Source organism: Schistocerca gregaria, chromosome 4 (assembly GCF_023897955.1).
Source record: "Schistocerca gregaria isolate iqSchGreg1 chromosome 4, iqSchGreg1.2, whole genome shotgun sequence".
NCBI classification, from domain to species: Eukaryota; Metazoa; Arthropoda; class Insecta; order Orthoptera; family Acrididae; genus Schistocerca; species Schistocerca gregaria.
This window is the reverse complement of record NC_064923.1, coordinates 679,389,494-679,405,035: the sequence shown is the minus strand read 5'-3', so window position 1 is coordinate 679,405,035 and position 15,542 is coordinate 679,389,494. Positions and strand designations below refer to the sequence as shown.

Below are 15,542 nucleotides of genomic sequence, written 5' to 3'. Positions count from 1 at the left end.
AGCAACCTATCAGCCTGACCCTTAATACCATGACCAATCTGTCTCCCCTGAACACACTCCTGAATCACACTATGTCAGCCAACAATTCAGTGCTGCTCTCAAAGTGGAAGAGCCACTCCCTCTTCCCACTATGGTCAGCCATATCACCATCCTCTTTGGTTTGATCTGTACCAGATGTACACCATCTGTGCACTACAGCAAGCGCCAATGATGCTAGTTCATACAAAGCAATTTTAGATGGTGGATGCCTCCTGTTTTGTCAAAGTTAACAAATGTTTATTAAGACACATCAGTTTTTGTGTGTTAATTACACATCACATTGTAGTGTACGGAGGTATAGGAGTTATACTTCCAGGCAATAATGCCTGGTTTTTCACCATAAACCTCTTCAGTTATTGTTATTAGGATATTGTACTATCTCTCAATCATTCACGACAATGAATAGAACCATATTTTTATTTTACTGAAAATTAATCATAAATGTACGAGGGTTGGAACTATAATAAAGGCAACTATTTATTTACAGCGTTTACGTGTTTCAAAGTTTTATTTACCTTCAAAGTAGTCTCCAGCATTGTGTATAGCCTGTTGCCAGTGATGTAGAAGTCACAGGATATTCTTAGCAGTGCCAGTTGTGTTGACAGTTCGAGTGGCGCAGTCTATTGCCCGATGAATTTGTAGCAGTTCTGAAGCGAATGCCGTGAAGTGTTTCCTTCAGCTTAGAAATCAAGTTGAACTCATGAGAACTTAAGCCAGGGGAGTGCAGTAGGCAGTATAGCACTTAGCAGCCCCATCAGTCAAACAAATCAGTTACAGCTTGCACTGTACATACTTGACCATTGTCCAAAAAATTGATGGTCAGGTCCTGTAGAAAGTGTCATCACTTCTGTCTCTATGCTGTTCACTTTTGGAACCCAACCTACAACCAGCTTAGAGACAGAAGTGATGACAATTTCTGCAGGACCTGACCATCATTTTGCAGGACAATGCCCAGGCACGTACAGTGCAAGCTGTTACTGATTCGCTTGACTGATGGGTATGCTAAGTGCTATACCACCTACTTCACTCCCCTCACTTAAGTCCTTGTGAGTTCAACTCAATTTCTAAACTGAAGCAAACACTTCACTTCAGAACTGCTAATAATTCATCGGGCAATAGACCATGCTGTTTGAACTGTCAACACAACTGGCATTGCTAAGAGTATCCTACAATTTCCACACCACTGGCAATGGGTTATACACAATGCTGGTAACTACTTTGAAGGTTAGTAAAACTTTGAAACACGTTTCCATTTTGTATGAGCGGTAATTAAATAGTTGCCACTATTAAAGTTCCAATCCTTGTAGTAAGTGAAAATATATAAATAGTTTGAAAGACTGCATCTCTGTAAGTGATATCACCCCACACATGTTGAATAGTGTCAGCTGCATGGTTTGTCAGTATACATAGCAACTTAAGGAGGTAATACCTGTATACAAATAAAAGTTACAAATTTTAAATGCTAAGCATTTTAAAGAGATGTGGATCATTCTAAATTTCATCACATACTTTTATGGACTGTAGTGGAGACCAAACAACTCTTTAAATAAGAACTCATACCTGGAAGCATTCCATTTCTGTATTACAAGATCATGTAAAATAAAGTGGTAGAAATAATATACAGATCATTTTTTTCTTCAAAAATTTAGTCTTAATATATATGAAGATGGTATACGTTCTTTCGGACACGTCTGAAAGAACAGATACCATCGTTGGCCATGCAGTTCATTCATGTATAAGGCTCACCAGCCATTTGACCATCTTCTTCTATGTAGATGCACAAACAGTGCCTAAACTCTTACAGGAATTGGTAGTAAGGCTGCGAGTAATGAGTACAATGGGCAGGGGCACTATTCATATAGTGCAAGTTGCGAATGTGTGTCTCATGGGAGACGTGCCAGAGATAAGTCCCTGCAGTCACACTATCCTCTGTGTCCTCGGTGGCTCAGATGGATAGAGTATCTGCCATGTAAGCATGAGATCCCGGCTTCGAGTCCCAGTCCGGGCACACATTTTCAACTGTCCCCATTGGCTTATATCAATGCCTTCATGCTGATAGGGGTATTCATTTCATTGTAATTTCAATTTAGACTTTGTATTTCTTCATTTCCCATTATTGGAACCCAGGGTGATATAATCTTCACAGTAAAGATTTCCTTAAGACATAAAAAAAGAAGTACATACCTCTAAATTTGTCACACATTATTGGATCTAATTTTTTTTTTTTTTTTTTTTTTTTTTTTTTTTTTTTTTTTTTTGCTACTTTCTATGATGTAAATAATGTATTAAATTACTTATGTACTTCTCTTTGTGAGGACTAAATGTGGAAACATGTGCCCTGTGTTTCACTTTTATCACACTGAACAGCACACCAAAGGTCACACAACACTGCCTGCCACTGGTAATTTAACTATCATTGAAGCTGGACAGTAGTCTGTGAAGCATACAAGAGTAGGATATAGAAGTTCATTCTCTTCACTAATGACTCATTCCCTTTCCCGATATGTTTTTTCATAATGAGAGCAATATACATGTACATATATTCTCTGCAAGGGCATAGCAAAGGGTACTTGCATGATACCACACATTAAGATTTCTTCCCCATCCAGCTGCAAATGGAGTATGAGAAGAATGACTGGTTAAATGCCTCTGTGCACACTGTAATTAGTCTAATCTTGTCTTAACAATCCTTACATAAATGATATACAGCAGGCTCAACAACATCTCTAGATTCTTCACTTAATACTGTTTTCCAAAGCTTTGTAAGTAGGTTTTGGTGGGATAACTGGCATCTGTCTTTAAGCAATAGTCAATTCTGGTATTCAGCATATGTGTTTCAATCAATGACTTCCATGTCCCCATTGCTGTTCATGACCATCCACTCTTCTTGATGCTGACTGTAAAAGAATGTTATGCTGGTATTCAGTAACCATATCTATGAAGCTTACTTCTGTACATCATTTCATTACTATTCAGAACATATCTCTCAATTTCCAGATACATGATTCTTGAGTCCAGAGAGAGAAATCAATTTTCTCATGAGTTTCAAGATCAGAAGTTCTAACACAAGGTACATCATGAATGTTGTGTATGTTTAAATTCAAAAACCTTATAAATCATGGAACAAATGGTGTCTTCCCACATGAAACACCTACATTAAACCTGCTTGCCTGAAAAAGTGGGATATAACATAATTATTACTTTGGAGAATGCTGTTAAAAAAAAAATCTTTTCTCTTTTGCTGAACCAGATGAAAAGTGTATGTGCTAACATGATACAAGGTTCCTTATGCTGCAGCACACTGATCTGAGGATGGCTCTAGTGATAGCTGAAACCAATAATTCTAAAAGTAAAACTATTAATCATTGCCTAGTTAAATAAATGAATAAAAAATAATCAAAATATATTTTTCATATAGAGTTCTTTCTTTACTTTCAGTATGTGACATCTTCATCTGATTTTATTGTTAATTGCTGCAATTCTGTGCTACTTTCCTCTCTTTGTGTATTCAAAAGCTTACTTGAATGGATAAATTAAAATGGCTGTTTTATCATCTCATTGAAACTGTTCACAGGGAACATCACACTACTGGCATTAGGACCTCTGACCAACATTGCTTTAGCAATAAGAAAGGATCCTAGTTTTATTCAAAATGTGAAGCAAGTGGCTGTTTTGGGAGGCAGTGTTGAGGGTAAGATATAAAGGATTTGTGTTTAAAGTAGAACAAACAATTATGAAATAGTTGTAATTAGTACAGGTGTTGTACTAAAGCCAACAACAGCATGAAAATTTTAACAATCCTCAGATTTACACCCTTTTTCTTAAGTAATTAAGCACAACAGGAAAGAGAGCAGCAAAGTACGGAAATAGTTAAGGATAAGTCACCAAAAAATTGGCATTTAAGTAGCGACATATATATGAAACACACTGCACAAGGTTTACGTTAAAAAAAAGTTAATTTCATTACAAATAGTGTGAGGATACATCATCATTCACTGTAAAGAGGGAGCAATGAGTAACATACAAGCATATAAAAGGAATTACTTATACGTAAGGCATCTGCAGAAAGTAAGTACCATTTTGGAAAAAAAACTCATAAAAACATTTTGACTTGCAGACAGACACAACGAAAAGACACTTATACATTAGCTTTTGCCCAAAGCCTTCTGCAGAAAACAAAACACACACATATTCATTCACACATTGTGAGCATACTTCTTGCACACATGACTGCCATATCTGGCAGCTTGGGCTGGAATGCCAGAGATGGTGGTCATGTGTGTGTGAGATGGGCTTGCTTGTGTGAATGGATGTGTGTGTGTGTTTCCTTTTTCTGAAGAAGGATTTGACCAAAAACTAATATGTAAGTGTCTCTTCGTTGCGCCTGTCCACAACTCAGTGTGCCATCTTTATGGTCAGTAGCAATTTATCTTTTCCTTATATTGTTGATATTCCAACTTAGAGTTTCCATTGTTTCATAAAACCTTTTTTCAAACCAAAATTTATTTCTAAAAGAGAGAGCATTTCTTAAACTATTTTTCTTCATATCTGCCACCATTGTTCAGACATGTGCCACAGTGGGGAATCAACTTATCTACACCCTCTTCATAGAAAGGTGTCACCAGTAAGACAGTTGCTGCTGCAGTAAGACAGTTGCTGCTGAACTCGATTTTTGCATTGTCATCACTGTTAAAGTGGCTTCCTCCAAAATCACGCTTCAAATACAAGAACAAGTGGTAGTCAGAAGGTGCAAGATCAGAGCTGTGTGGTAGGTGATTGAACAGTTCCCAACTGAATTGCAGAAGAAAGTTTTGAGTGACACAAGCAGAATGGTGATGGGCTTTGTCATAAAGCAACACAATGTCTTGACTGAACATTCTACGCCTTTGTTTTGAACTGCATCTGAAGTTTTGTCAGTGTTTCACAGAATCATACAGAATTGACAGTTTCACCTCTGCAAAAGAACTCAGCAAACAGAAAAGTCACAAAAAACAGTATTCAATAGTAGCTGTCTTCACAGGCAGCATCTTTCTATGAAGAGGACAATGAAAAATCAATTTCCTGCTATGACAAATGTTTCAACAATGGTGACAACTACACACATCAAAAACAGTTTTGGATCACCCCGGTTTCCAGAATCCTGAAGATATGTGTTGACCGTGGAAATTGTATCACTGACACAGTCCCTTTGACTGTTCAGAGATGTTGCTAAACCTGCCCAAAGATGTAAACAACCATACATGAGCAGTGCCCATTAGACGGAGCAAGTCTGACAGCTGAACAGTTCCAGTCATTCCACCAGGAAGGAGGTACACGACTCGTGTGGTCTGTAGTTTAGCCATGCCTAGATGGTCAATACAGCAGTCTGATCACATCCACATTGTCAGGAAGGGCTCTCAACAAGGGAAGTGTCCAGGCATCTTGGAGTGAACCAAAGCAATGTTGTTTTGACATGGAGGCGATACAAAGAGACAGGAACTGTTGATGAGATGGCTCGTTCAGGCCACCCAAGGGCTACTACTGCAGTGGATGATCACTATCTATGGATTGTGGTTTGGAGGAATCCTGACAGCAATGCCAACATGTTGAATAATGCTTTTCATGCAGCCACAGGACGTCGTGTTATGACTCAAACTGTGAGCAATCGGCTGCAAGATGTGCAGTTTCACTCCTGACGTCCAAGGCGAGGTCCATCTTTGCAACCATGACACCATGCAGCGGGGTACTGATGGGCCCAACAACATGCCTAATGGACCACTCAGGATTGGCATCATGTTCTCTTCACCAATGAGTGTCGCATACACCTTCTACCAGAGACATGTTTGGAGGCAACCCGGTCAGGCTGAATGCCTTAGACACACTGTCCAGCAAGTATAGCTAGGTGGAGGTTCCCCGCTGTTTCACGGTGGCATTATGTGGGGCCGACATATGCTGCTGGTGGTCATGGAAGGCATCGTAATGGCTGAACGATACATGAATGCCATCCTCCAACTGATACTGCAACTATATCGGCAACATATTGGAGAGGCATTAGTCTTCATGGTTGACAATTCACACCCCCATCGTGCACATCTTGTGAATGACTTCCTTCAGGATAATATCATTCAACTGGAGTGGCCAGCATGTTCTCCAGATATGAACATTATCTAACATTCCTGGGATAGATTAAAAAGGGCTGTTTATGGAAGACGTGGCCCACCAACCACGCTGAGGGATCTATGCTGAATCACCATTGAGGAGTGGGACAATATGGACCAACAGTGCCTTGATGAACTTGTGGATAGTATGTCATGATGAATACATGCATGTATCAATGCAAGAGGATGTGCTACTGGGTATTAGAGGTACCACTGTGTATAGCAATCTGGACCACCACCTCTGAATGTCTCACTGTATGGTGGTACAACATGCAATGTGTGGTTTTCATGACCAATAAAAAGGGCGGAAATGATGTTTATGTTGATCTCTATTCCAATTTTCTGTACAGGTGACAGAACTCTTCGAACCAAGGTGGTGCAAAACTTTTTCTGATGTGTGTATGTAGAAAAATAGTTTAAGAAAAGCTCTTTCCTGTAAAAATAATTTTTGTTTCAAAAAATTTTATTCTTTCACTTTCATTCTCTGATCTTTACATTTACCAGCTTTTTCTTCTCCTCTTGCCTCTTGTCATACCCACTCCAGATTTGAGACCATTACTTTCTTCATTTAAGCTGAAGTATCATTCCCCCCTCCCATGCCAACAGAGATACACACAAAAGCCAAGCAACACTCATCACTCTTACTACGTGCCACTTTATCACTTTAGACTTCCTCTACATGATGAAAGACAATTTGTCTTTATTTACAAATTAATGCCATATTTCAGAAAGTTGAGTTTATTATGTTACATCATGTTATGATTATGCTCCTTTGTTTTCTCCAGTATTATGCTTTAGTCTGTTATTCAAACTGATTTACTCTCTACATTAAATCTCTGTACTCTTAGTGTACCATTTTTCTCATGAGAGTTGTTTAGAACATAAATAAAGTCATTAGTTCCTTAAGCCTGAGATGCAAAATTGTTTCTTGTTGCCATAGATAAGTATATGGATACCATGTTCAGTGAGTAATGACTGTCGTAAGCTCTATCAAAACTGTGGCTTTATATGCTTATGCCTTTTTAAGATCTGTCTAGAGTGCCTACTTTCAGGTGTTGGTAACAGAAAACCAGGTGTTGAGTTCAACATATTCATGGACCCTGAAGCAGCAAGCATAGTTTTCAGTTCATTAGCTGAGAATACATCAGAAAGCAAACAAGTCTTATTAACACCATGGGAAACAGTTAATATGAGAAACTATATCACAATGGTAAGTAGTCACATATATCAAAAGTGCCAAATTTTACTCATATTTATCATATGCTTGTCCTCACATTAAATGCTCCTCCCCACAGAACGGGGATCAAAAAGTTAATGTGATATTAGTAACCTGCAGGAGTGTCCATATTAATGTCCATAATTAGTACCACTTATTGATGGTTATAATGCCCAGATAGTATTTGGAACAGAAAGATGGTAGGAAATGACTGTAAGTAGCAATCTGTCTTGATACTCACTGTAAAGAAGACATGCCAAGTTGCAGACAGGCACAATTAAAAGACATTCACATATTAGAGGGACAACTGGTCTAGAAACTAAACTCTAAATTTAACCAGCGAGTGAGGTGGCACAGTGGTAGCACACTGGACTCGCATTCGGGAGGACGACGGTTCAATCCCGCGTCCGACCATCCTGATTTAGTTTTTCCACGATTTTCCTAAATCATTTCAGGCAAATGCTGGGATGGTTCCTTTGAAAGAGCACGGCCAACTTCCTTCCCCATCTTTCCCTAATCTGCTGAGACCGATGACCTCGCTGTTTGGTCTCTTCCCCCAAACAACCCCAACCCCCCTCTAAATTTAACCTTTGTTAGGCCCAAAAGAAGTGAAAGCATTTGTTGACAAATAAACCACGGATTGAAGTGAAAGCATTTATTGACAAAATAAACTGAGGATTGGAAACTGGTCTCAACTGTGATACACACCGTTCATACACACAAGCAAGCACACCTCACGCACACACGACCGCCAACTATAGCATCTACCCAAGATGCTGGTGTTGATCGTCATGTGTGTGTGAGGTGTGCTTGCTTTGTGTGTGTGTGTGTGTGTGTGTGTGTGTGTGTGTGTGTGTGTGTGTGTGTGTGTGTGTGTGTCTTTTACTGATGAAGGCTGTGACTGAAAGCTATATGCGAGTGTATTTTAATTGCGTCTGTCTATAACTTGACGTGTCTTCTTTATGGTAAGTGTCAATCTGTCTTTTCCTATATTGTTGATATTCCTATCTGGAGTTTCTATTGTAAGGATAGGTTACCCATCAATGGCAGTGGTGTATTTATTGCAGTGAACGATTCGATACTATCTAGTGAGGTTATCACATATTCCGAATGTGAATTAATATGTGTGAAGTTAGCATCAAAGGTCAGTCAAAAATGGTAATCGGATGCTTTTATACACCACCTGGGTCAGGAGCTATAGTGGTAGAGTCTTTAAGAGAGAATTTGCAGAATATTGTTAATAACTTTCTTTAACTTTCCTCCCCATGAAGTTGAAGTTAAATTAATAGTAACTAGTTACTTGAATGGAAATTTCCCTAATATTTTAACACAAGTATCTCCCACACTCCCGGGCATAAATTTAGTTACTATTTTGAATTCTTAAGTCAATAAAACAAAATGATTAGACAATTACAGTTCATAATCATACTCTGTCTGCCTCTTGATGTTGAAGTCAGCACCTGGAATAAAATCTCTGTAGCTCTGTACAATTGTGGCAGATGTTGGCTCTGAAAATTCTTAAAATGATCAGAGGCACAATTGTACGTCATGGGGAAGCTGTATTGGGTGCTATGACATACTCACTCTGCAGCATGGGAATCAGTGTCCAAATTTTGTATTAATTTCAATAAAAGTCCAATATTTAATTTCTCAGAATAGAGCTTAAATGACGGTGGTGCAGGCTCTACTGATTTCCCAGGATACAAAGTTCCCTACAAGTTACAATACACCAAATAATGTTCTGAACCACAGACAAGGGAGAACTTAAAATAACCAAAGAATTAAACGTTCCTTTTCCATTCATGACATTATATTTTTCCATAAATGATTTTTTAGCTACATTTCAGCATACACCATCCTCTTGTATGAAATGAAATGTTATCATAATTAATCAAATTACATTCAGTATTCAAAGTGGCAGCTTACAACAATGCCGCTCATTACAGTTCTTCTGTGATCCTACTCTCTGCAATTCTAAAACAGAAGTAAGTCACTCCACTGTACGTGTAATGTTTCACATTATATCCAAAGAGTTTTATAACATGACTCAGAGATAATCTGTCACTCACAGTTGTAATAAGTCTTTGAGCCATGTAAATCACTTGCTCGGTTATGAAAACATTGACAAAAAAGGTGATACTACATTTATTGATCAACCTTTTGTAATAGGGGGATCACTTCTTCTTGCCAGGTATAGATTGGGAGAGTCATGCTATCAGAACTGGCACCAGAGATTGGGACTTGCCTGACTTTATTCTGAATTGTTTGTCTGGAAATTACTTTGAGCAGATAGAGAACCAACTCATGAAGGTAATGTCTTAGACTTCATAGCAACAAACATACTTGAACTTCTCAAATCTGTTAATGTAGAGGAGGATAATAGTGATCATAAGGTTGTGATCCCCCCATGAACCATGGACCTTGCCGTTGGTGGGGAGGCTTGCGTGCTGCAGCGATACATATAGGCGTACCGTAGGTGCAACCACAACGGAGGGGTATCTGTCGAGAGGCCAGACAAACGTGTGGTTCCTGAAGAGGGGCAGCAGCCTTTTCAGTAGTTGCAGGAGCAACAGTCTGGATGATTGACTGATCTGGCCTTGTAACAATAACCAAAACGGCCTTGCTGTGCTGGTACTGTGAACGGTTGAAAGCAAGGGGAAACTATGGCCGTAATTTTTCCCGAGGGCATGCAGCTTTACTGCATGATTAAATGACGATGGCGTCCTCTTGGGTAAAATATTCTGGAGGTAAAATAGTACCCCATTAACATCTCCAGGCGGGGACTACTCAAGAGGATGTTGTTATCAGGAAAAAGAAAACTGGCGTTCTATGAATCGGAGCTTGGAATGTCAGATCCCTTAATCGGGCAGGTAGGTTAAAAATTTAAAAAGGGAAATGGATATGTTAAAGTTAGATATAGTGGGAATTAGTGAAGTTCATTAGCAGGAGGAAAAAGACTTCTGGTCAGGTGAATACAGGATTATAAACACAAAATCAAATAGGGCTAATGCAGGAGTAGGTTTAATAATGAATAGGAAAATAGGAATGCAGGTAAGCTACTGAAAACAGCATAGTGAACACATTATTGTGGCCAAGATAGATACGAAGCCCACACCTACTACAGTAGTACAAGTTTGTATGCCAACTAGCTCTGCAGATGACGAAGAAATTGAAGAAATGTATAATCAAATAAAAGAAATTATTCAGATAGTGAAGGGTGACGAAAATTTAATAGTCATGGGTAACTGGAATTCAGTAGTAGGAAAAGGGAGAGAAGGAAACGTAGTAGGTGAATATGGACTGGGGCAAAGAAATGAAAGAGCAAGCCGCCTGGTAGAATTTTGCACAGAGCATAACTTAATCATAGGTAACACTTGGTTCAAGAATCATAAAAGAAGGCTGTATACATGGAAGAAGCCTGGAGATACTAAAAGGTATCAGATAGATTATATAATGGTAAGACAGAGATTTAGGAACCAGGTTTTAAATTGTAAGACATTTCCAGGGGCAGATGTGGACTCTGACCACAATCTATGGGACCTGGATAAACTAAAAGAACCAGAGGTTGTACATAGTTTCAGGGAGAGCATAAGGGAACAATTGACAGGAATGGGGGAAAGAAATACAGTAGAAGAAGAATAGGTAGCTTTGAAGGATGAAGTAGTGAAGGCAGCAGAGAATCAAGTAGGTAAAAAGACGAGGGCTAGTAGAACTCCTTGGGTAACAGAAGAAATACTGAATTTAATTGATGAAAGGAGAAAATATAAAAATGCAGTAAATGAAGCAGACAAAAAGAAGCACAGACGTCTCAAAAATGAGATCGACAGGAAATGCAAAATGGCTAAGCAGGGATGGCTAGAGGACAAATGTAAGGATGTAGAGGCTTATCTCACTAGGGGTAAGATAGATACTGCCTACAGGAAAATTAAAGAGACCTTTGGAGATAAGAGAACCACTTGTATGAACATCAAGAGCTCAGATGGAAACCCAGTTCTAAGCAAAGAAGGAAAAGCAGAAAGGTGGAAGGAGTATATAGAGGGTCTATACAAGGGCGATGTACTTGAGGACAATATTATGGAAATGGAAAAGGATGTAGATGAAGATGAAATGGGAGATACAATACTGCATGAAGAGTTTGACAGAGCACTGAAAGACCTGAATCGAAACAAGGCCCCCGGAGTAGACAACAATCCATTCAAACTACTGACGACCTTGGGAGAGCCAGTCCTGACAAAACTCTACCATCTGGTGAGCAAGATGTATGAGACAGGTGAAATACCCTCAGACTTCAAGAACAATATAATAATTCCAATCCCAAAGAAAGTAAGTGTTGACAGATGTGAAAATTACCGAACTATCAGCTTAATAAGTCACAGCTGCAAAATACTAACACGAATTCTTTACAGACGAATACATATATGTATATATGAAATATAGCACCATACTATCAAATTAATTTGTAAACACAAATTAAAAATCCAGTAAATAAAAAGTTACATTCTACAACATGTTATATAGTCTTATTAGGTACCATACTTAACAAAGATGTAAAGAAATATGTAAACCACAGAAGATAACGCCATTTCATAAAAAAGTCCATATTTTTTGCTTGTTTTTTCTTTGATGGGGCAATAGCGTGCACTGTACCCTCAAAATGTGATAACTCTGTCATTATTTTGTCAGAAAAATTGTGGTGCATCACAAATTATTTGATTATTTCTAACACATTTACTGTCTCGTTAAACACTGAGGCTCTTCTGTATCTCCCCTCACTGTCAGTTTCTTGCTATGGGAGCTGCAAGTTGAGGATGTAAAGTTACATGAAAATCCCTTTGGAAATGGACGAGAGTACATTTCAATATCTGCTCAAGAAAGCGGCTCCTCATATTATGAAGCTGAACACTGTCCTCGGAAATGCTACATCTGCAAAAGACAGACTTACCATAATACTGTGATTTCTAGCTACTCTAGTTTACAGTACTGGTATAGCACTCAATGCTGCAGCGCACATTGATGAAAATAATACCAGAATTGTTTGAAGCTATTTATAACGCACTGAAGGAGGAATATGTGAAGGAAAATAAATTTAATACATACTGCAGTCATGAGAAATTTTTATTTCTACAGAAGTTGTAGATTTTCTCCTTTATATTCTCAGGGGTATATCCTGGCCATACTTCACAGCTAATGACATCCACAATTTTTATTATAGATCTCACTTTTTATTCTGTTTTTGTATTCAGTATGTCGTAAGCTAGACAGTGCTTCATCTGCCTCAAATATTTCTATCAATTTGTGATAAATTTTGTTTTATATGCGATGCGCCATGTAAATTTGGGAGTCATGTTGATAAACATTGTGGGTCAGACAGCTGCAGTGATGCTAGTGCTCCATCAGTTGATTTCTCCATACAGTAAACAAGAAGAACACTTCCTTTCATCAGATCTAAGGTGAGGTGCTAGATCTGATCAAAGAAAATTTGACCAATGCCTAACTTTGACAAAGTTCCTTATTACACTATCAAATTTTATTGTAGTCTAATATCAGCCTTACCAATCCACTATCGGCAACCCACTCTGAAACACTGCATCATAACTTGTGCACACTGTGGATATTTCGCTGGGGAAAAAACACACATATAAATGACGTTTTACTGTACTTTCTTGGTTTGACCTTCACCAAGGAACACATTATCAATTGGAATCCTAATTTCTTTATCCAACTGTGTTGGAATGTTAATTACTAAGATCAAAGTATAGGATCCAAATAAGATTTCCAGATCATTTTCCCTATCAGAATCCTTTGGAAAATCTACATTGAAGTGTCATAGGTCATTAACTGCTTGCTGCTTTCTGACAGCTAGTACAGTAAGGAATCCAGACTCCTCATAAACAGTTCAAAATTTCATAGTGGGGTTTATATACAATATATACAGGATTACTAGTCAAAGATGTGAAAAAAAGGCACCTTGGAGCATGATGTTTGCCGATAATGTTGTAATCCATGAACCCACCCAGGAGGCACAGACCAGCTTGAACAGTGGAGAAAAGCTCTAGAAGAAAGGGAAATGAGAATTAGCAGGGTGAAAACAGAATATAGGTGTATCAAGGATGCCAAAGATCTATATATTAACCTGCAAGGAGAACAACTGATGCTGGTCAACAAATTTAAATACCTAGGCTCTTACATGCAAATTGGTGGAGGACTGGAGGCCGAAATACAGAACAGGATAAATAGTGGATGGATGAACTGGAGGAAACTGATCGGAGTACTGTGTGATAGAAGGTTAGCTGCAGAATGAAAGGAAAGCTTTACAAGTCTGTGGAGAGGGCTATGATGCTGTATAGTGCAGAAACTTGGCCAATTACAAAATCCCAAGAGAAAAAGATGGAAGTGGCAGAAATAAGAATGTTAATGTGGATGAGTGGGGTGACATGAAAGGATATACAAAGGAATGAGTACATCAGGGGAACAGTGAAAGTAGGGCCATAGGGAAGTTGATGCAAGAAAATAGGCTAAGATGATATGGACATGTGCACAGAAGAGGGGAGTACTACATGGGGAGAAGAGTTGAAGACCTAGAAATTGAAGGATCAAGAAGAGGAGAAAAACCAAAACTGAGATGGAAAGACAAGGTAGTAGGGGACCTATGGGAGAAAGGATGGCTCAGTGAAGACACACTGGATAGGCATTAATGGAAGAGAAGGATGCAGCAAAGCAACACTGACTCCACATGACGTGGGAAAAGGCTGAGACGATGATGATGATGATGTTTATATACAGTCAAAATCAAACCATTTTCCAGCATCAATTCTCAAGTACGCACTTATATGTGCTGATCACTACAAAATCTACTTGTCTCAATATTTTTAAACTTCTGTTCCATCTTAATGTATGTACCAACACCTCCTTTTTCTTGTATTGGTTCTGCATGAGTAAGCTGCTAGAGTGTAATATTTTATATGTAATTTATTTAACCCTGTTGTTATATGGTGCTTAGATAGGATGTCTATGTTTTCAGAGCTGTCTAAATTTTCCAAACAGACAAGAAGCTCTTCTACCTTATTACCCAATCCTCTAATATTTTGACGAAATAAGCTAACTTTATTTTTCTATGCATGCTTAAGCATTTTGTAGGGCTCTTCTATTATTCTGTATTCTTTCAAAACAGGGTGCCTGAATCCTGATTCTAACCTAAAAAAGATGCATCTCTAACACCAGTAACCACAGAGATCTTGCTTGGTGTGATGGTGCCCCCTGTATATTGTCTGCAATAAGCTCAGTCAACCTATGTTTCCCTCTCTTATTCATGTGTAGGCCATGTCTAGAATAACCTCATCTCCCAACTGTAGCAATAGGCACTGCACTCAAAGGAGATATCATGTGATCACCCAGGGCTCTTCACGGCACTGCAGGAACTTCACAAAACGCAAATTTGTGCATGTAGTTGCTACTCCAGTTTCTTCGAGGTCATCACAATGAGCTCTAGAAACAATGACACTGGTACCCCAAATTAACTTAATCTTATGTTAATGAACTATGGATCAAAATAAAATACAAACTATTGATTCAATAATTCATTCTTCATGCTACCCCAAAACATAATTCTCATTAAATACACAAAGAAGACCAAAAAACAGTATAAAAATAAACTGTCAAGTTCTACAGTGTATTTTCATTTTGTCTTCAGATTGATCTAAATACAGAAACATGCAGAAAAAAGTACACAAAGGTAGGCTATCAACTGCAATAAGCAGTACCGTAATGAACTTACACTGAAAAGTTAGTAACGTGAAGTTAACAGAAAAATTGATCAAAATGTATAGCCATATGTGGCATTGTCACAGAGTAAATTCATGATAAAATACATGTCCCCCTAAAGTTGGGTCATCATTTGCATACTGTGCTTACAACATCAGTGCAAACAGCTGAGGGGGCATGGCGGCTACATATGATTGGCTGAATGCAGTTTACAATGGTGTAATACAAATTTAGAAATGTAATCTTAGACTATGTGTGCACACAACTTAATTGAATACCTTAAAATTCAATTAAAAGGGCTTTATAGTCACGAGTCAAAACGGAAATTTCAGTTTAAATTCTTAAGGGGAACTGCAAATAAGTGTATGTGCCATACATATTACAATAAA

At 38.4% G+C, this 15,542-nt stretch overlaps 1 protein-coding gene across 1 annotated transcript in view; it reads left to right on the top strand.

Moving 5' to 3' along the window:
* LOC126365907 (pyrimidine-specific ribonucleoside hydrolase RihA-like) overlaps positions 1-15,542 on the top strand; it is a 116,277-nt gene that overhangs the window by 82,201 nt on the left and 18,534 nt on the right. Inside the window, exons 4-5 of the mRNA XM_050008629.1 lie at positions 3,614-3,730; positions 7,229-7,386. Coding sequence (XP_049864586.1) covers positions 3,614-3,730; positions 7,229-7,386 — 275 coding nt within the window. The remainder of the gene's footprint in view (positions 1-3,613; positions 3,731-7,228; positions 7,387-15,542) is intronic.